Source organism: Phoenix dactylifera, chromosome 6 (assembly GCF_051530095.1).
Source record: "Phoenix dactylifera cultivar Ajwa chromosome 6, Ajwa_hap1_PhDact_Kaust_v1.1, whole genome shotgun sequence".
Lineage (NCBI taxonomy): Eukaryota > Viridiplantae > Streptophyta > Magnoliopsida > Arecales > Arecaceae > Phoenix > Phoenix dactylifera.
Window position 1 is genome coordinate 26,371,128 of NC_143195.1, and position 23,136 is coordinate 26,394,263.

The following is a 23,136-nucleotide window of genomic DNA, read 5'->3' on the forward strand; positions in this document are numbered from 1 at the left end:
TAATAACTAAGAAAACGGGAGTTATTGAGAGATCTAATTGCATGGCTTGGGGTGAATTCAAAATTGACCATAAGAATGAATCAGTTGTGCGTAAAGTTATTAGTGACCATAATCATCCTTTGATAAGTTTTGACAAGGTATACATGTTAATTAGGTGGCGTAGCAAAACACTATTAATTCACATAATGGTTATTGATCAAATGAAAAAGCTGGAGTTCACAAGCTTGCAATTTTTTGCCAAAAGATTACAAGGGACCGAAAATATAGGGTCCACAAAAATAGATTACTCTAATTATTTATGTATTAAGAGATTGTGATAACTTAAGATTAGATATGCACTAAGTTCTCATAAATCATTTGAAGAGTAGACAATCAAATAATCTTTCATTTTATTATGCCATACAAATTGATGAAGCAAGACAAGTTACCAATTTCTTTTGGGTAAATGGTAAATTGATTATGGACAGCATATTTTGAGGATGTGGTTTTATTGGTACTACATTTCAGATGAATCAATATGAAATACCTTTTGCAATACTACTTGATATTAATCATCACGAGCAAATAGTCATGTCAGGGGCGACTTTGTTAAACCATTAATTCATTTGTTTAGTTATTTAGAATCTTTTTTATTGCAATATCTGGGAAATTACTTAAAACAATCTTCATGGATCAATGTGCTTCCATGTTAAAGGCAATTAAAATAGTCTTTCTCAACGCATGCCCTCATCTTTGTCTATGGCATATATTTCAAAATACTACAAAAAAAATCTTTCTCATCTATATTTTAGTTAACTTGAATTTCAAATTGAGTTCAAAGATTGCATATATGGATGCCATGGAGTGTTTAAGTTACAAAGAGGAAGTGTAATTAAAAAATATAAACTTATAGAAAATAGAGTTCACACACTAAAATATTTCATAGAGATATAAATTTTAGATAAATGTAGAAAAGAGTGGAGAAGAGAACACTCGAGAAAAAGATAAAAGGCCATGTCGAAAAGGTTTAGGTTGTATTTTTAGCACAAAAGGATGATCGTTTTTCTTTCACGATGCTGGTTATGGGATCGCTCCTTGCACCGATCTCAAAGCACTATAAACTCTTTCATTATGCACTGGACAGATCTCAAAGTGACCATTATGCCATTCAATGGTGTATTCACGCAATGGAGATTCCTTTTTTTTGCGCAAAAGATGGTCATGTCGAGATGGGCATCGTCACTCATTGGAAGGCAGTGGACTTGAGCGCTGTGAGACTATTAGAAGATAGTGGGCGTCCACACTCATTGGAGGGAAGAACATTATGAGACAATTAAGTGACTCCACCATGCCGGGCTCACCATCATCACTGCCATGGGCTTTGGCGCAACCCAACCTCGCCATCATCGTTACTCTCACCTTCCGCATCGAACAGAACCAGTCATTGGCTGGTATGAACTCCAGCAGACCTTGCGAGCAATTAATACACCAATCATAGAGTTGGACATGTTATAGTTTAACCAAATTATGGCCCATTAAAGGAGCCATAAATTGACCATATTAGCTCCTTAAGGATACTTGTAATTGAGATCCCACTGGAGAGAATATCTAAAAAGAGTCAGCTCCAAGTAAAAGTCAGATGATTATCTCAATAATTAAAAACATATCTAGGCTACTACTTTAAATCTTTTGTTGGAATAAAATATACATAGAAATTGCTATCTTGCTTTGACAAAATAAAATGAATTAAAAACTTATTATCTACTAAACTTTGAAAATTAATTGGTTGAAAGCTTGCCTAGATTGAGGTATGTGAGAGCACTACTCTAAAAAACATGATTCACCCCCTGCATGCTGATCTATGGTAATCTCGTCCTAGAGATAAAATAACTCAGCTTAGCCTGATTCTTATTTAATGAGCACGATTGCTGGAAGGTTTGATCCGAATGATTTCCTTCAGTTGTCCAGAAAAGAAAGGAAGAAAATAGAGAAACAAAGTCTCTATTTGTAGTGGAAGAATGAGAGAAGAGTCTTTGTTGTGGAAGTAGAGTATCAAAAAACAGTAGTGTGTATATCAGATTGTAATCAGATATCCTAAGGTAGATGGATCCCATGCCCATTTAAAGACTCTGTTTGGGTGACCAAGGAAGCACTATGGTTCTGTTCAAAATAGTTTTTCTGCATCTTCAAAACTGTTGGAGCAATATTGCCTAGAAATTTTTATATTGTTTATATAATATTACAACAGTGTTATAAAAGAATAATTTACTAAAATAAATTCAGAAGATTGAAAGTCGTTGGTTGGATCAAGACATATGATGTACACTATTCTAAGAATGTGATTTAGCCCCTATGTGCGGGTCTACGACAATATCATCCCCAAAGTATAATAATCCGGCTCAGCCTAATCTTCCTCTAATGAGTACAATCCACAGAAGATTTGACTCGAATGACTTCCTTCAGTTGCTCAAAAAAAGAAGAAGAAAGTGGAAACTTGAAAAAAGAGTACTTCAGAAAAGCAGCGACTTGGTCTCGAAAATAGTGCACTGTGAGAGACGGAGGTATCAGAGAAAGAGGGAGTGGATGTGATATATTCGATGTATCCCAAAGAAATCTATTTATAAACTCTATCTAGGTGACCAAGAAAATGCGATGGTTTCAAAGATACGTGATGTTTTAGAAACACTTTATCACTTTGGAAATCAAGATTCTTTTCAATAGAGTCATAACTCTTTGGAAGGAGGCCTCAGATAAAAAGGTACTTTGAATCACTCAAACCAACTAAGATTTAATGGATAAGGTTGGTTTATGTTTTTTGAAAAAAGTTAAATCTTTCTCAAATTAAAACTCCAACAATCCCTCACAAAAAAATTTCTTAAAAAAATTTAAAGAAGAATGTCTGAGCAACTTATATTGTGCATAGGCGAAGTGTCCTATGGACTTGAACCTCACTTAATGTTGATTGTATCCATGTGAAGAAATCATAGTGGATTAGATCTTGAACTAAATCCTTTGACTTAGATTTCAACTTATTATACATATTGTACGAATTAATTGGGTCTTTATATGGTCAGCGCCATTTAAAGGCCTTTGCATTTAGTATCTTGATTTTTCTTGAAAATTTTGTTAGGATTAGCCCAAATCCTTTGACTTAGATTTCAACTTATTATACATACTGTACGAATGAATTGGGTTTTTATATGGTCAGCACGCCTTTGCATTTAGTATCTTGATTTTTCATGAAAATTTTGATAGGATTAGCCCAAACCCCTGGTTGCGGCCTATACGACATTCTCACATCGGTAAATCCTCCAAAGATATTTGTGGACTAATATCCTGTAGATTTTCTTCTATCTTAGGCTCATTAAGAGTATAACTCAACTTTTCTAATTTATTTTGCCAAGGATATTTGTGGACTAATATCCTGTAGATTTATTTTAATTTACTTTTCTAATTTATTTTGCCAAGAATATTTGTGGACTAATATCCTGTAGATTTTCTTCTATCTTAAACTCATTAAGAGTGTAACTCAACTTTTCTAACTTATTTTGCCACTCATCATAGAGATAGGAGAAGACATTTCGAGAATTGTTCTGACACAATCACTCAATCAGTTTCATTTCTATCACATTGAATCTCTTTTATGGGATCTTCAATCACGGATGTTGGGTATCTAGTGTCAGTGGCTAAGTAATGGGCTTAAGCCGCATCCTCTTCAATGTTTCTGCGACTCCACTGCTAAATAAATTCTTAGTTAATTGATCTGCCAAGTTTTTCTCAACTTTGACAAATTTTAAGAAAATGATATTACTTTATTTTGATTTGTCAGTTCTATCATGTCTTTATTATCATAATATATTGATATGTTTGGAATTAACTTTGGTACTAAAGGTAGCTCTAAAATAAGATTTTTAATCTACTCTACCTCAATTTAGGTGGTATTTAGAGCAATCAACTCGGCCTCTATGGTGCTCTGAGATATAAAAGTTTGCTTGGAAGATCTTCAAGCTATGGCAACATCGTCGAGAAGGAAAAGAAATCTATTAGTTGATTTTAGATCCAGAGAATTAGTAATCCTATTTGTATTCTTTAACTCTCAACCACCTTAGGGTATACCAATATACAAGAGAGATAGATCAAGAATTTCCTTAAGATATCAAAATACTCTTTCAATAGTTGACCAATGAGATTATTTGAATTTTGTGTATATCTACTTAGTCTACCTACCAAAAATTGTCTAGTATTAGGGGACTCAATAGTAGAGATCAAATCTAAGATGGTAAGCCAATATTTTACTTGGCTTTGCTATCTTCTAAAGAAGAAACCATTAAATTTCTTGGGTTTAATTGCGCTATGATTATCAGAAAAAGCCATCTATGAAATTTTGGTTGTTTAATTGGTTCTGCAAACATAAATTTCAAGGAGTTACCTTTTATGTTAAATACTTAATTAATGGCTTTCAATAATACAATGCTAGGTATTGAAATAAATGCAATAAAGAGCAATAACAACAAAAAATTCAAATAATTACACTAAGAAATATGATAAGTAAAGTAACTTTGTGATTTTTGCATATTTTTCTAAGCAACAACAATGCGTATTTTGAAAACAACTAATAATATGCACAGTTATTAAAGCTGCAATAATTTTTGCATAGATTTTGAAGATGCAGAAAAATGTTTCCGCAGATTTTAAAGGTGCAGAAAATTTCTGCATAGAATTTAAAGCTCGTAGAAAATCAGTTTGCACAGCATTTAAAGCAACAGAAGAATTTTGCATTAATTTTAAAGTTGTAGTAACTTTATGCACAGAATTTTAAATCTATAGAAAATTTCTGCACAGATATTAAAGTTGCTGAGAAATTTTGCAAAAATTTTAAATCTGTAAAAATTTCTATACAGTTTTTAAAGTTGCAGAAAACTCTGTTTGCACTATTTTCAAAGCAATATTAATTTCTTAAAAAAATAATTTTTGTAAAGAAAAAACCTCTAAATAACACAGATAAAAATTTTCTGTTTTTATGCAATAAAAGTAAATTTTATGTAAAACGCAATTTTTAGTTTTATCATGATTATATTCTTAAACTATTGCTATTTTTATTATTTTAGAATAGTATTAGAAAAGAATAATCTACTAAAAAAATTTTAAGATTGAAAAAACTTTACCTGGATCAAGGTGTGTGGTGTACAATATTCTAAGAATGTGATTTATCTTCTATGTGTGGGTCTATGACGATGTCATCCCTAAGGAACAACAATCTGGTTCAGCTCGATTCTCCTCTAACGAGCATGATTACTGGGAGGCTTAACCCGAATTATTTCTTTTAGTTGCCTAGGAAGAAGGAAGTGGAAATTTGGAAAAGGAGCACTATAGAAAAGCAAATTTCGGTCTGGAAAGCAATGCGCTGTGAGAGACAGAGTATCAGAGGAAGATGGAGTGGATATATCCTAGAAGAGTTTATTTATAGACTCGATTCGGATGAAAGAGGAAATGCAGTGATTCCAAAAATATGTGATATTTTGAAAACATCACGTCTCTTTGGAAACTAATGTTTTCTTGTGAAGAGTCCTGACTCTTTGGAAAGTCATTCAGAAAGAGGAGTTTGACAAAAAAATATTTTAAAGCAATTAAACCAACTAAAATTTAGGGAACAATGTTGGTTTCGTTTTTCAAAAAAAATTAATCTTTTTCAATTTAAAACTCCAACAGCTTTCTAACTTCATATTCAAATATGTTGGACGCTAAGACCTGCAACATCAAAGAAAATCCAATCCTTGATTAAGACTATAAAGGAGGATGAATTCTTAGTGAAGTTCTATGAAGTATTTAGATATGCTTTAATATATGATAAAGGATACAGCTATAGACAAATACATGGAAAGTGTCATTTTTGTTCACCTTATGCTCCAAAAGACAAAAGAATAGAATTCCATCAGAGATCTATACTCCAAATCTATATATGGTCACCTAATATAGCATTGTCTGGAGCAACATGTTTGGCATAAAATTTTCATTGAAACAAATAACAAACAATTATGCAGCATCAAGGAACAAGCAAGTATTTTGTTAGTTAGAGCAAGATTATGCAATATAATTCTTGTATCAATTCGAGCCGGTGGATTTTTCACTATCTTGGATCTTCACCATGCCCGTAACTTGCACCGCCAACTATCTCATTACTTTCTCCACCAGCCTTGCAGTGCATGGCTTTCCCCACCAGCCTTATATTGCATGGCTTTCTCCACCAGCTCACCACCATGATCATGGGCTCCTCCAGCCCTGTAGTCATCTACAGAACCTTCTTACCTTTTTCACCGAGTATCCGACGAAGCCATTTATCCATAAGTGATCTGCTGATGCTATCATATATGTGCATTGTGCTGCCATGTTCTAGTAGATGGTGTTAAGCAAGCCATTCCTTCGAATTCTAGTCTCAAGAGGGAGGGAGGGAGGGAGGGAGGGGATAATCCCAGGCTTGTAGATTGAACCAGTCGAGGATAGCTCGAGAGGGAGGGATAGACTACGATCAAGGCAAGAGGTCTTGAAAAGATGATATAAGGAGATTTGGTGATCATGATGCCACCAGTTTCGAGATAAAAATATAAAAGAGTTTACAACCAAAATATTTCATTGGTTTTCACCATAAATAAATGGGACATTTATTCTAGACCATAAAAATTGAAGATGTTGTTCAATTTAATGAATTACTATGTCTAAATTTATATATATAATATAGAGTTAATGAATTAATAAGAGGAGAAGATCCTGTTGGGGAGAAGTAAACACTTAGTATGAAGGGATTGCAAGATGGGTGAAATGTCCATCATGCTTCATCACATCATATAACTTTTTAATGCTCCATATAGCAGGAGAGAGAGAGAGAGAGAGAGAGAGAGAGAGGGAGGGGGGGGGGGGGGGCTGGTGAAGGGATGTTTTAGTCATTTACAGGTACAAATAAAGTGACCAAAGCCTCCTGCTAATTGCTTTTCAAGAGTACTATAAAGATGCATAGAGGGATGTGATTCAGCACTATCACATGCATCAACATGCTATATTCTAACCTCTGCTGTTACACATCATGCGATGGCTAATGCTTAACTATCCTCAATGAAAAGGAATGAAACACTTCTGATAAAATGATTCATTAAACTAGTTAAAAGAGACTTAAATGGACCATAAGAATCAATCCACCAGTATCATCACAATTAATTTCATGGATGTGCAACTAATTTCCTGAAAATACTCTTTTTTTTTGTGGAAATTTCGCAAACTTACTTAAACATATACATGAAGTCACCAAAACGGACCATAAACCGACTAGACAACAGTACATGCCAAATGTTTGCTATTTTATTAATCAACGATTGAAGATTAACCAAGAGTTAAATGAAACCTTTTTAGCCTAGCCTACCATAAGCCTGCAAAATCAAAAATATATATATATTTGGGCAATAGAACAGATCCCCTAAACATTAAACTCCAAAATCTGATATTCTAGTATGGTATGCCTATCAAAAAAAATTCAATTCAAAAGCTAAGTAAAACATAAACAGAAAATTAACTTGTACTTGATGAAAGAGTAAAACCAATGGGAATCCTAAAAACATAATTCAATGAATGATAACAATGAAACACGACTGCTATAAAGTGACCAAAGCCTCCTGCTAATTGCTTTTCAAGAGTACTATAAATATGCATAGAGGGATGTGATTCAGCACTATCATCACATGCTATATTCTAACCTCTACTGTTACACATCATGCGATGGCTAATGCTTAACTATCCTCAATGAAAAGGAATGAAACACTTCTGATAAAGTGATTCATTAAACTAGTTAAAAGAGACTTAAATGGACCATAAGAATCAATCCACCAGTATCATCACAATCAATTTCATGGATGTGCAACTAATTTCCTGAAAATACTCTTTTTTTGTGGAAATTTCCCAAACATACTTAAACATATACATGAAGTCACCAAAACGGACCATAAACCGACTAGACAACAGTACATGCCAAATGTTTGCTATTTTATTAATCAACGATTGAAGATTAACCAAGAGTTAAATGAAACCTTTTTAGCCTAGCCTACCATAAGCCTGCAAAATCAAAAATATATATATATGGGCAATAGAACAGATCCCCTAAACATTAAACTCCAAAATCTGATATTCTAGTATGGTATGCCTATCAAAAAAAATTCAATTCAAAAGCTAAGTAAAACATAAACAGAAAATTAACTTGTACTTGATGAAAGAGTAAAACCAATGGGAATCCTAAAAACATAATTCAACGAATGATAACAATGAAACACGACTGCCAAAACTGATAAAAGAATAATCAACTTGCATAATGCCGATTGCTCTGACTCACTTTTCCTATGTGCTTAGCAATATGGTATATGCGCTATTACTTTGGTGTTCTTTTTGTGCTTCGCAATTCTTAGCAGGAACGAAATGTTTGAACAAGAGAAAGCACAGACAACAATGTATACAAATTAATTTGTACTGATGGATCTATAAAGGTTAAAAAGCAGCAGAATCCCATGCCTGATAAGAAGAATGCAAGGTTCAATGGTTCTGGATGTAGAAAAATGGCTGCATACACAATGATAGCAGTCCATCTAGATGTACAACATTGTGAAAATTCTGGAATATCTTATCCAAAATACAGTGCAGAGCAAGAATTCTGAAATTCTGATCTAACATATATAAGAAAAATCTAACATACACGTATCAACCAATATATGGAACCATAAGCAAGATTTATTCAAGAAGATGGGGCTATTATTCTCATTGTGCTTACAGGGAATAACAAGTATACACAATGTATTAAACTTAGGTGAGCAGTAGCATTCTCACATTACAACCTCCCACCATGCTGCTGGTAATTCATTCTTGTTGCCGTAAAGGCAGGGAATTTCCATTGCAATATTAGGCTACGCATCAACACAATAGAATGAGATCTGATATCAATATCACAATGCAAAACTGACCAAGATTCACTTGTGGTTTCTTGTTGCCGCATGACAACCAAACTCAGAAATATAGAGGTCCTCATCATTGATGTGACAGATGATATATACAAGCATTATGCATATTTCAAAACATATATTGCTGCTAACTGCAACTAAGATAACAAATTGCATAACATATATTTCTCGTTATCATTGTCATCTTCATCATCACAGTCTCCTTACAAGCTTCGGTGTCGATCCTTGCCCCACAAGCTGCATCCCTTTTCCCACTTTCAAATCCCCACTCCTCTTCGAGTTCATCCCTCTTTTTATACTTTCTTTAGAAGTTGCCTCTTCTGAAGAACTCCTCAGATGGGGCTGCAGGGTGCCAATCTCCAATTTCTCTACAATGCTTTGCACCATCTTTGACACTTCACTCATCTTAGGCCGTGATTTGGGATGGCGTGTCAGACACCTGTTTGCCACTGCTGCAAGTTTTGTTGCCGATTTTAGAGAATAGTTCCTTTGTAGCCGTGGATCTATGATCATATGAAACTTCCTAGTGTCAGATTTGTATGGTTTGACCCAATCCAAGAGCCTCTGCTCAGCTTTTGGGCGGTTCCTATCCATTGGGCGACGGCCAGTGATAAGCTCATAGAGAAGAACCCCATAGCTCCATATATCACTCTTGACAGTGAGGCGCCCAGTTTGGATGTACTCAGGAGCTGCATAGCCAATGGTTCCCACAACCTGTTTGTTTTTTATTATAGAGGAATCAGATTTACCTTCAAAGCATCTTTTATTACATGATGCAATTCTATCTACCTTGAATACAGTTAGCGACATGACAACTACCATTTTGTGGATACTGGCTAATAAATTAGGGTAGTACTTTTTCAAAAGACCAACTCCTGATTCATGCAAACTGTTAAGTTCCTCATTAATTTCATGAATTTTAGTCACTACAGAATCATCCAAAAAAAAAGAATTTGGTCACCACAGAAATGCAGTAAACACATTCTCAGAAGGCTCTCTTGGTGCAAGACTAATACTCAACACAAACCCTCAAAATAGAGGAAGAAACCTGTATTACCATGTCTCCTAATTTGAGAGGTCAACAGGAAACACATAGGACTAATTTCTTCTTGTTTTGCGCTGCATCATCAGGTCAACCATTCATATTATGGATATGCTTTGTCCCAACCTCACCTATTGGCATCCTTACCTATCTTGGCTGCTCTACTTTATCTCTTTTTATACTTCCTGTCAACTTGCAAAACATTGTTTCTTGTTTCTCCTGCAAATTGGTAAATGTTACATTGCCTTGACCATGGTTGCTAAATCACATCCTGAGATGCTACAACAGTCCAGGCAGATTCCTCAAGGGCCCATCACTTAGAAGCAGCTCATCTAGGCAGGTTTGTCTATGCATAAACCTAGGAAGGTGTTGATCCACTTAGGCACCACCTGATGTCCTGGCAATTGTGCAAAAATGCCAAGTTACTAAACCTGACACATAAAAATACCAACATTTTGGTGTCAATTTATAAATCAAGGTACAATCCACTATAGTTTGAGAATGTTTTACAAGTGACTCTCATCCTAATGGCAAGCTTTGATATGTTGTCAATTTTTTGGCCAGGGAAACTATAGGCATATAGGAAGAATTGCAGGAATTCATGCAGTTGGAACCCTATAAAGATTCCTTAGACAAGGTAATACTTGCAAAAAGGAAGCAAGAGACAATATGATTTGACAATTTGCATTTTATATTAAAAATAACAATATAATCTATATTTTTCTTAACATACATATACGTTGAAAATTAGCTTTAGAAAATCACAATAGTTAAGTAAAACATGACTGAGCACATACATCAAAATCATATAACCTATCCCATTACCAAAAAGAATCAACTAATATGAAATTTCTTTGAACTATATGTAGATAAATTTCAGAAATTTATATAATTGATGGATTACAGTCCATGGAACATCTTAAGAAAAGGGAGATGCCACTCAGGATTCTAGGCATCTGATCATCTAGATGACCTGGATCAAGACTTTGCAATCAAAACTTTTCAAAATGCTCCCCACATTGTCCATGAACATTCATATGTAAAAGCTTATATTCTGATAGTAAGCATAATAAAGCAGCTGGAAGGAAGTTCCCGGTGCTATTAAGAGAGACTAATACCAGCTGGATAAGCAATAATGTTGAGGCATCTAGATCATCATATGTACTCACCGCTGTTGAAACATGACTAAACCCTTTTGCTGGTCCTTGTCTAGCGAAGCCAAAGTCGGACAATTTTGCATTCCAATGCTCATCCAAGAGAATGTTGGATGCTTTCAAATCTCGAAAAATTATCTGCGCATACAAATTACTTTGAGTAAATGATAACCTTTTCAGGGATCAGCATGATCATCATTAGCAACATAAGCAGGTTAGAAGTAAGCAATTAAAAATCAAAAATCAAGTTTTTTTTACTGTTCATTGCAGGGGCGGCCCAATACATTTTGGGGCCCAAGGCAAACTTACTAAAAAAGGCCTTTTTTAAAAAAAATAAAAAAAAATTTAATAAGTGTAAAATACACGGTCGGGCCTATCTTGCGGATAACTATTGATCTTCCACAACCATCCAGCTTAGTCAGCACCGAGATTGGGCTCGATTTCAGCGGCAACAGTATCCAACTAGAAATTTAGAACATGTCTCAAGGATATCAAATTTGTAATCCTATTAGGTTCCACAAAATTTAACCTAAATTCGAATCGAGTACACAAAAACACTACATTTTTTTTTTGCTAAAGCACAAAGACACTACTTTGATGTAGCCATTATACACACGTATGCATATACGTCCGAGTTACTCTCAGAGAACACTCATACCAGGAAATCTGCAGTACGATAAGTTAGCCATTAAACAGAAAATAATCTATGTATTAAAATTAACGGAAGAGTGGACTAAGAGGTCAAATTCAATTAAATATAAACAACTGAATCATCTCGGTGTCACATGAGAGACGTTAACCTGATGACTAGGGAATGCGGGGACCAAAGGCAAGACATCTTGCTGCATCATTGATCTATAAAATTTATAACCTAGCAACACCAATCAAGATTTTTAATCCAAGTGGAAAAAGCAAACTCGTTCACACAATTTGTCAAACAGTTGGTGGACCACGAAAAGACTCACGATGTGAGATCAAGTAAAGCCAAGCCAAGCCAAGCCAAAGCCTTGGCCTGGCCATTTAACAGAGGAATGGTTATCACAAAAAGAGTTCGGAGAACGAGACAAGAAGAAAAAAGGCATACCTTGATCTCAGGCCTAACTAGAAACGACCGCGGATCAGCGGATGGGATTGGGAGCGGCCGAGGACTTGGGTAAGAGATGGGAGATGTGATTTTGGCGGAAGGCTTCTGGCTCCTGCGACCCAGTACCGGCCACCGGGGACTCAGAGAGGCGGAGGAGACGAGGTCGCCGGCAGGCGGTCGGTGAAGCAGAGCTGCAGAAAGAGCCGAAGAGGAGCTGAGGAGGACCGAGGACGATGAGGATTGAGGAGGAGTGGAGCCGTGGAGGACAATGGGAATTTAAAAAAAAGGGACGATGAGTGATGGGATTGGGACGCCCGACGGTGACTCACCCTCACTCCCTCAGTCATCTTGTCGAGCAGTCGAGGTAGCCGTTGGCTCTGCCTTTGGCCCTCTACGCTCTACCTCCACGGAGGACAGACTATTGTAGCTAGTCGGTCGGGCGGGGGCCTTTTTTCGGGCCGGGGCCTTAGGCGACCGCCTATCTCGCCTAACGGTCGGGCCGACTCTGGTTCATTGACACAATAAAACACTCTTTTAAGTATTTTAGAACAACTGGTGGCTGTATATACTGGGATTAGTAGTTAGAATAAAAGTATAAGTGTTGTTTTATTGCTTTTCTCAAAAAAGATGTGGTTTTATTGATCTATACTAGTAACTAAAGGACAATATATAAAGATATGTTTCTTAAAACTGAACGAACATTTTCCATGCTCTAGCATTTAACCATTTTTGTAGCACTACCCCAACAGCATGCTCGAAGAATAAAGATATTTATCGACTATTTCTTAGAATATGATTTTGTAAGTTAGGGAGGGGGGGTGATTTCATCGCTCACCATAGCCACATATCCATGCCCTGTCTAAAGTGCTACAAAGTTTTGTTATGAAGAAGATGTACCATTTAAGTTGCCAAAGACCTAGCAAAGTACTGCACAACTGCTACTATATTGCCAATAAAATTCACTTCATATTGTTGGACTCAGAAAAAGTTTAAGCTCTCATCTAGTAACAACAAAACTCAAATCCTAGCCAAACAACATTGTAGATGCACCAAATGTACAAGTACATATATTATGTAGAAACATTTATCAAAGGTACATTGAATTTTAAAAAACAAAAAGCATGGTTAAGAATAATGTATCAAGAATTTAAAATAAATAGATAATATAACTCCAACTAATTAAACTAAGGATCACTGTGCCGGTATCAAAGCCCGTACGGGTTGCCTGGTGGCACAGTTCGGTAATGCCCCCATGCCACTGACACAGCAGAGAGGGCAAGGGAGAGGGAGAACATGAGAGAGGAAAAGAGAGAAAGGGGGGAGGGAGGGAGAGGGAGAGGGAGAGGGAGGAAGGGAGGGAGAGAGAGGGGGAGAAGGCTGGTGGAGCATGGCTCGACACGGCAGAAAGGGCACGGGAGAGAGAGAACGGGAGAGAGGAAAAGAAAAGGAGAGAGGTGGACAGAAGGAGAGGGAAAGGAAGGAAGAGAGGGAGAGAGACGGATGGTGGCGGGCAACCAATGGAGGCTCACGGACGGCCACGGAGGGCTGGGGAGGGGCTCTACCCTCTAGTTCCCCTGTTTCGAACGAAACAGGGATCCCGGAGGGGGGCCCTTTTTTATTTCTAATTAAAGTAAGTCGGCAACCTCCTTATCGACTTCACTTAATTTTGTCCGAATAAAAAAAGACCTCCATCCCTCTTCGCCCCTCCTCAAGCCTCCACCGACCGTTTGCCATCCTTGCTCTCTCTTCCTCCCTCTCCGTCCCTCCTCTCTCTTTTTTCCTCTCTTTCCTTCTCCCTCTTTCTTTCTTCGCCGGTTTCTCAATTTGAAAACCAAAACCATCGTAGTCTACTGTCGATACGGCTCGGTATCTCCCGAACCGAATAGTTTGGGACAATTCCGCGGATCTTGAATAACATTTGCCAGTAAAATTTTTCGATTTTGATCCCATTTGACCATATGTATAACATCATTGCATGAATCATCCAATAAGACAATTTGTACATGGCATATATGGATAAGGTTATAAGGGAGAAGGTGCACGACCCTTAATGTTGAGGAAAGCTTTAAGATATAAGAAAGTGTAGGGAATCGAGATATCCTTTAAAGAAGGCAAAACGATAAAGAGGGTAGTGAAGAAAGTGATAGAGAGAAGAAGACCTAATGAAATTAATGTACTTAGTTTGGTTCAAAGTTCACCATAAGGGTGCATACCACTCCATACTGACCATATCATACCATACTAGTATCGAATCGAGACTTGGTATAGGGAGCATACCGAGTCTCGGTACGTCAAACTGACCACCATACCTGGCGTACTGACACCGTACCGACATGGCACAGGTATGGAATCCAGTACCGAGAAGGCGAACCTTGGTTCATGTATCTTTGAAATAGGTGGTTGGCCTTAGTAGCTCAAATAAATTAACATCATTGTATTAAACATCCAATAAGACAATACATATTTGGCAAATATGGATAAATTATAAGGGACAAGGAGCACAACCCTTGATGTTAAGGAAAGCTTTAATATCGAAGAAAGTGTTGGGAGTCAAGATCTCTTCTAAAGAAGGTAGAAGGATAAAGAGGATAGAGAAAAAAAGTGATAAAGAGAAGAAGATCTAATGGAATTAATGTACTCAGTTTGGTTCATACATCTTTGAAAATAGGTGGTTGGTCTTGGCAACCCAAATATTTTACTTGAATGTTGCACCAACTCTAGCACCCAAACTTAGATTCTATTTGTTCTGTGTAAATCTTTTATTAATAGGCGGCCAGCAACAAGTCAAGGGATTAACAAATAAGCTAGGTGGTTGGGACGATTTAGAGATCTTATTTCTAAAAACAATACCTAGAATTATGTCATTTACAATGAATAAGCCAAATAATAAATTAAAAAAAAAAAACTTATGCACTAGATGCAAAACAGGAGGGAGGATGCATGAAGATGCAGTAATAAATCCCAATATATATAGCATAAGTAGGAGAGATTGTGACATCATCTGACACTTCTGACTTGGTCAGTACAAGTGGCTAGTGCACAATCCATGCTCAAGACAAGGTAGTTGTTGAGATACTGTAAAAGATCGTTATAATGGTAGCGACTGATCATTTTGATCTTATCAGTCAATTCAAATGTTCCCATGCAATAAGGCACTCTCACATGGATCCCAATTCCAAACTAGTACACAGTGAAAAATTGAATGGACTGAAATATCTAATAATGAAATGTTGAATCTAGAATTGGTAATTTGATATCAAATAGGACCTATAGGTTTTTCGGGTCTGAATTTGCTTCAAGCAGCTCAAAAATTAATAAGCATATTCTGCGAAGATTGAAGTATTGACTAAGATAGGGCTGTCAATTGATCTGAGAAGCTCGAGCTCTGCTAGAGATCAGCTTGAATTAAGCTCGAATCTAGCATGGTTCATATTTAATTGAATCAAGTTTAAATATGAACCAAGTTTGAACTTGAATCACAGGCTCAAAATGTTATATATGCATCAAGGTTGTATTATATATATGGAGTGTTTCTTTGCATACTTAGCAGTTTTTCTAGACTTATGCTTTATGATTAACTCTTTTTTTTCCAAATTTAATTATTTAAATCAGTTAAACATTGGTTCAAGCTTAATATAAGCTTGATTTCAAGTTCTAGCTGATCGATTAGGCTCATGTTTGGCTCCATTCTTGAACTAGGCTTTGATAAAATCATAGAATAAATGAAGCTTGATTTCAAAATTCAGGCTTGAAAATAATTTCAAGCTGACCTTGATCGTTGCCTGCTTGATCAATCTTGACTTTATTATACCCTTAGACAAGACATCCATGATTTCTCGATAACATAAAAAAAAATGACTATGATCTAGGTAAAAGCAAACTGACAAAAATAAACACAAAATACCTGGAAATCTGCTTCCTCATGCAGGTATGTCAAGCCACGAGCAGCATCAAGAGCTATCCTAAGTCTCATGGCCCATGAAAGAGGTGTAGTAGATTGACTTGACAAATAATTCTCCACACTCCTATTAGGCATAAATTCATATACAAGAAGACGTTGCATTCCTCTTTCATCATCTTCTGCACAGTAGCCAATAAGTTTGACAAGATTTGGATGTTCAACAACCCCAAGAACATTAACTTCATTTAGCCACTCCTTGTGTCCCTAAAGACAAAATTAGGAGTAAAATTTGTCAAATTAGTTTCTTTCTAGTTGAACATAAATACCAATGCAAATATCAAAATTAAGCATAAATTCACAAGCTAATAGGACAACCACTCATTTGATAAAGAAGTGAAGAAAGAGTAGCAAGCTCAGCAGTGAGGCATTTATTGTATACCTGTTATCATGAACACTTTGCCGTATAAGTCAAATCGATATATTTAATCAGAAATTTGATATGCTGCCGAATATATTGTCTAAACTTTTGCAGAGATTTGAGCTGGTCACAAAAATTCAATGGTTGATGAATAGTTGTCTTTCAAAGTGGAGGTGACTACTACAATTGAATTCATGAAACTTACTGGTACCAATTTATCTACTGCAGCAGTAACTAAAAAGCTTAGTAACTTTTATCCAGTGATATGTATGAATATATTGGGCTGAAAAGGGGAAAAATTCTATAGGACACTTTTTTCAGTGAACATCATATGTTGAGGATTTTGAGACAGGATCATAAACGAGAATAATTTGGTGAATACAGTAAATTGGATCTATTAGCAGTCAAGTTTACTCATATTTTTATTAAGCCTTATTGGATCAGGAGGCTCAGATTGTGGAGCCCAAATTTACATTAACAGTCGGTCTTATTTCACCAGTCGCTTCAAAGTGGAAAAAATGTCTTATATCATATGCTTTCTCAACACCATGAAAGGAACATGTTTCAGCGTTTCTTCCAAAGTTTGCTGAACCAATACTAGAGGCCGTACTGGCTGGTGATCGGTTCGATATGGTACTGGTATATACTATACCAACCCGACACATGCCAAAACTAGAGGAAAAGAGAAGGAGAGAAGGGAAAGCAAGGAGAGGAAAGGTGGGAGAAGGAGAGAGAGGACTCACATGGCCATGAAGATCCTGGTGCTGACCTGAGGAGGATGAGGTCGAAAAGGCCGAGGTGACAAAAAAGGCCCTCACCATGGACGAAAGCAGCGTTGGAGTGGATGCTAGGGTTTTCCTCTAGAGAGTGGAGGATGACAACTCGAAGCAGAGGCTAGAGGAGGAAGTGGGAGAGGAAGATTGGGCGAGAGGGGGAGAGGGGAGAAGGTGCAGAGGGAGGGAGGGAGAGAGGGGGGAAGAGAGAGGGAAGGGCACTCACCTAGCCACAAAGATCCTAGCACCGACCCAAGGAGGATGAGCACAAATAGACCGAAGTGATGGAAGAGGCCCTCACTGTGGGCGGCAGCAACATCGAAGGGGGTGCTAGGGTTTTTCTCCAAAGAGCGAGCAACCAAAACCTGGAGCAAAGGCCGGAGAGGAAGCTCGAGAGATAAGGAGAGAGGGAAGAGGAGGATCGAGAGAGAGAGGGAGAGAGGGGAGGGGAGAGGCAAGGGGGATTCGGGATAAAACAGGAGATGTGGAGTTATCAGAAAAAGGTGAATGGTGAGAGGTGAATTTTATCTCATAGATGACCTGTAATTTAATTATATAAGGAAAATAATGGGTGCCATGGAACATGTTAAGATTTTGAGAGAGAAAAGGAGGAAATTTAATGGCTGTCATATATGATGGTAAATTGCAAAGATAGCTTTGCAGCGGATGGTATTCAAATGGACTAAGCGTTCAAGAAAATGTAACTGCAGAGTGACTAACAAAAAGTATCAGTTCCAATTTCAATTTCCTAACTCATTACTATCAGTTAGTAATCTTGTTTACTTCTTTTTTTGGTATTCCATTGGTAATTTATTCGTGGCAATATATGTTATATAGAGCTGGACAAAGAAATAGTTATTCACAGACTTTGTTCCTTATCATGCCAGTGAGAGTAGTCACATGCATAAAGCGCGTAAAATTTCTGAGCTCCAAGTGACAAGCTAACGAGGAAAAAGTCATTTTTGGTGTGTCTGTGTGTGTGTGTGGTTGATAATTTCAGATATTGATAAGGTAATGAAATAGTGTTTCATGACATAATCTTGGATATTGATAAGGTACGTCAACCATCACATTCAGGCTAGAGCTTACCAGTTGAAATTCTGATATGTTATAGCAGTAAAGAAGACAGAGACACAGGACCAAGCATAAAGAATTTATAATTATTTATTTGTAACAAGTTTGAGTTTATGTATTCTTCAAAATGACATGCATCAGTGGTATAACATTTTAATCAATGACCATTTTATTTCATGGAATATATTTGTGAGCAAAATTTGAGGGACAGCACAAATTCTGTATTAACCGACTTCCTGCAGCAAATCACACACTTTTAGTTTTTGTCATCTTTCTCTCCTTTCCAGTTTCTGAGTCATTTTTCAAGATTTTCTTCTGCATGGGAATGCCTATATCATGATACCTCTGATTTGGGCACAGCTAAAAGATGACACTAACAGAGAGTTATAGATTGTTCTTTAGCGGAGGAAAAAAGTGTAGTGCATTAAATCTCATTGGCATCAATTTCAAAAAGAAATAGCACAATGATGTGCCTCAAATTTGGTATTCTATAGTGCTCAAATCTTTCATGCACTTTTTTCTACTTTCTTGTGCTTCACCTCTTTGAGGTAGTCTTGGTGGCAATGTTCCAAGTCTCAATATCAAGTCCATACCAGTACCTTGCCAGTACAGTTTACTACTACTATGCCCCCATACTGACATGTGGCAGAGTCAAAACAGTATCCATACCATGTATCAACACCGGCATATAGAACCCCATACCATACTGGTACCATATCAGGTCAATAATGATACATTCCGTACCAAACAATATAATTCGGTACTTAAAGCCTTGCTTAGTGAATCTTGTAATGCAAGCAAAAAGCATAGAATTTAATTCATAAACAATTACTCAAAGAAAATAGATTCTTAAATATAATCCAGTAAACAAACTAGCAAACCATCTAGGACACTTGTACAAGACCTTGCAAATCCGAAGTATACCATCTAATTCAACCCAAAACGAGCGAAAGAACCTTACTAATTTGATTGAAGCTCAACTTTATTCCCATAGTGTAAGTTTAAGCCCAATTTTGACCATCATAATGACTAAACAAGCTAAAACTCAAAACATAAAACTAGTAAGAAATGAAGGCATTGGCAACACAAGTTCTTGCATGCCTCAGATGGCACTGTGTAGCTCAAATTATGACCAGGGGTGCACAACTAATTATAACATCTGAAAAATGATATGATTTTAATTCCAATAGAAATCCTTGTGTGCATCGGCATGCCATCTAGATCATACCTCCATTCATTTCTCTCGCAGTAGCTGACAACCCAAGAATTTATATTCTCTTATATCTACAATGACAATCCCAATGGATTGACAAAAGCAATAAGGAAAACGATGATCCTCAACTATCTGACAAATAGTTGCACTGAGAATTAGTGTAATAGACAATTCATATTTATAATTAGACTAAATGGCTGATTACGCAATAATTACCTAAATAAAAGATAATCTATAACCATGACATTATAAAACATGGATCTATGCCACTCGAAGAACTTTTCCCTCTTACTGATTATCAACAAAGTGTTACTCAATTGTATGATGAATAAATGACATAATGTTATGAAGAATGAGTAACATACAGACTATTTTGGGGAAAGTAAGATAGTAATTTTAATAAATGAGACTTATCTATTCATAACAGACTCTAAAATAACTTGCCTGCAGCCCACTGCGATGGAGTTGTTTTACGGCAACATCTTGCCATGTGTTTGAATCATCAAAGCTCCTGATTGTGCCCCTGTAAACACATCCAAATCCACCTTCTCCAATCATTAGTGAGCGGCTGAAATTCCTTGTAGCATTCCTCAGTTCTTGAAAAGTAAATGCCCTGAGATTGCATGCCCTCTGTGACAAACGAAGGAATGGAGACCCCCCAATGGAGTCAGCACTCCCATCTGTGACATTTAGCGAGTTGATCTCAGACCCTGACTTCCTCATATCACGATCTGTCGATGTGGTACTGCTTGACATAGCTGATGGAGATTTTCGGGCTTGAGGCTTTCCCTTCTCTCCATTTGAGAAAGGGAAACACTTCATAACCCCACTCTGTAAGACCCCTTATTTTACTCTGCAGACTGAAATTCACAAAGGAAAAGAGACACAAAACCATGAACTTTTTGTGTAACAAAGAACTAAAACGTCTCCATTACATTTAACATCATATAGGATCATTAAGATATGCATACACGATCAACAATCCACATCTGAAGAATTTGATTGTACACTAAGATCAAGCATCAGAGACTAATATTTTTCTAATGAAAGGCGAGGAAAGACTCATGAAATATATAAGAAATATACCAACATGCATCAACAAAAACAATGATTTCCCCCTCTCAAATCATGTCCCAAAAGCCAGCCTCTAAGAGTGGAAACATTTCACCTCCATTAGAGCAGAAGTCATCATTTTCCTCTTATTCAAATTTCAGATAGCAAGACTGATATCCTTCAGGTTTCTTCGAGAGAATCCTCCACCATCTTAAATTTCATTATCAATAAGTCACATGTGCATTTAAAGCAGGAACTCTTTTCTAAATAACCAGTCCATTGAGGGGAGAATTTCAAAGGAAATTTGGAAAGAAAAAAAAGGCAAAGGTTACACGACAAAAATAACTTTTTATTTATTTTGTTTAGTAAACAACCATCTTTTAGTAAGTCGTGCAAACCCACCATTTGCACTTGTTCTTCAGCAAACCATACACAAAACCATTACAGAGTAAAGAAAGAAACTACCCAATGTAAATATATCTAAACCCATATCAGAAATTCTACATGGCAATACTAAATTACTCAATTCTTCAGAAAGTTAGCAGGCAAATCACCACATTATACCAACGTAACCTATTATCCTCAAGCGCTTAGCGTCTAAATATGGAACAACCTTCGAAGCCTGTCTCCGATATTGTTCTCCTACGATGTCCCCAGGGCGAAAGGGGCCACCTTTCTCCTTCTTTCCTCAATCGTTCCGATCATCTCTCCATTTCATTCCCTTTGGTTGGGGGCTCGAGGTTGGTTCGTTTCCTCCTCCTATCTACGCAATTCTCTGTCTTCGTTCGTGATCATGTCAAGCGAAATGATAGGTAAAAATTTTGTAGGGGGGGCGGCTGTGAAATGGCGATTCCCCCTTTTCCATTGAAGTAGAGAGGGTCCCCTTCCCTACCATTCCGACTTATTAAGGGATTTGACCGATGCTGAAGCTAGTCGCCAGAAAGAAGCGAGTTTTGTTTACGAAACAAGCTCAGACGACTAAAGTTCCAAAGGCTCAATATTCAAAGAATAAACTAATGCTTTCGTAGAAATTCCAAAAATTACCGAAACGGATGCCCAAAGAAACTTCCTCCTCTCTCAAAAGCGAGACAAAAATCCACATTTTTCTCTTCAGAATCCTATCTTTCTAACAAAATTCAAAAAAAATGGCTAAAGAAAAGAATAAACCAATGCATTCTTACTTCAAAAAAGGAGCTTTTTCTTCTGTTCGAACTCAAACTTGCTTTACGGGGAGAAAGAGCAAGAACCCACGAGTCTCCTTATCTCTCAGGGGCTTGGAGAATTTCAAAGGCTCAAGAGGGTCGTCAGAGAAGACTGGACAACGAGCACCCCACCTCACCCCACCCCACCTCACCTCAGCTCACCTCACCTCCTCTTCTCTCTCTGTCTTGGGAGGGAGAGAGGGAGGGGGAGAGAGAGAGAGAGAGAGAGGGAAGAGACGTGGAAAATAATCTTTTGAGAGGGAATGGACGTGGAAAAGTCTTTTGAAAGGGATTGGACGTGGAAAATAGTCTGAACGGGAAACGGAAGCAGCAAGACCCCGGAAAATAGAGAAGATTAGATCCCAATTAACAGGGGTTTTTAAGTGCACCCCCTGTTTTTCAAAAGGAGGGAGAGAGTGACGTCTACTTAGCTTTTTTTTTTCTCCCTTCATAAAATTGTCTATAGCGATCAAGGTAAGTGTATGATAAATTTCTAAATTGAATGGAGAGTTAGTAGAACTAGATTTTTGAGAAGAGAAATATCTGTTCGATGATTATGATCCAATCAATAAAAATTATTTGCAAAAAGATTAAATTATTTTAAATTTTAATTTTCTTTGTGGGTGGGGATAGGGTTCACTTTACTGAAGAACCAGAATATGTTTGTAATGAAAATATCAAATATTTTACTACTTTGTCTTATTGCACATGCTATATCACAAGGAAACATATAGGTGATGGAAAATTTTGGTACAGACTTGTCAATGTAGAAATTGTGTGCGGATGGCTCCAAGAAACTAGAAAATGCAAAGACTCAGGACTTCTTTGGTTTGCAGAAAAAGAAAGAAAAAAGTGTAGTCAACGAAAAAACAAAGAAAGACCACTTGTTTAGTTGAAGTTTTCAAACAAGAGAAATAAAAAATAGCATTTTTGTAGGAATAAAATTTTCATATTTCATAGGAAAAAAATTCATGAAGAATATGGAAAAAGTACTTTTCTATCGATTGAAAATTGAGATTTTTTTCAAAACTACTCTTAAGCCATCAAAAATTATAAATATTTATTTAGGTATAATAGATATTTCACACAATTTTTTCAAAAATTAGATGCTCAACCAAACATAAGCTACTATATAATGTCCACTTTCTCATAGTTAACCAAACATGCCAAAATCTTTTTTCAGGCATCGTATTTTTAGGAATTAATTTTTAAGAAAAATATTTCAATGAGAAAAAAAAAATTCATGAATCAGA

At 36.7% G+C, this 23,136-nt stretch overlaps 1 protein-coding gene across 2 annotated transcripts; it reads right to left on the reverse strand.

The window, feature by feature from the left end:
• Nucleotides 1–8,722: 8,722 nt before the first annotated feature.
• Nucleotides 8,723–22,240, reverse strand: LOC103703665 (serine/threonine-protein kinase PCRK1-like). 2 transcript variants are annotated; one of them, XM_088723481.2, is made up of 5 exons: nt 21,863–22,240; nt 20,073–20,488; nt 16,154–16,414; nt 11,181–11,303; nt 8,723–9,683 (listed from the first exon to the last, which is right to left on the reverse strand). In XM_088723481.2, the coding sequence occupies exons 2-5, from the start codon at nt 20,448–20,450 to the stop codon at nt 9,162–9,164; spliced, it is 1,284 nt and encodes a 427-aa protein (XP_088579607.2). In that variant the 5' UTR covers nt 20,451–20,488; nt 21,863–22,240; the 3' UTR covers nt 8,723–9,161. The 2 variants fall into 2 exon arrangements, with proteins under 2 accessions (XP_088579607.2, XP_088579608.2); XM_088723482.2 differs by having other exon boundaries at nt 8,723–10,408; nt 21,863–22,138.
• Between the last annotated feature and the right edge of the window lie 896 nt (nt 22,241–23,136).

What these genes read in the sequence shown, in the direction of transcription:
- LOC103703665 (XM_088723481.2), bottom strand. Translation starts at nt 20,450, where the DNA reads ATGAAGTGTTTCCCTTTCTCAAATGGAGAGAAGGGAAAGCCTCAAGCC. An exon ending in TCCATCGCAGTGGGCTGCAG is followed by an intron (nt 16,415 to 20,072) that starts GCAAGTTATTTT and finishes TTTTGTCTTTAG; the next exon opens with GGACACAAGGAGTGGCTAAA. An exon ending in TTAGTCATGTTTCAACAGCG is followed by an intron (nt 9,684 to 11,180) that starts GTGAGTACATAT and finishes AAAAACAAACAG; the next exon opens with GTTGTGGGAACCATTGGCTA.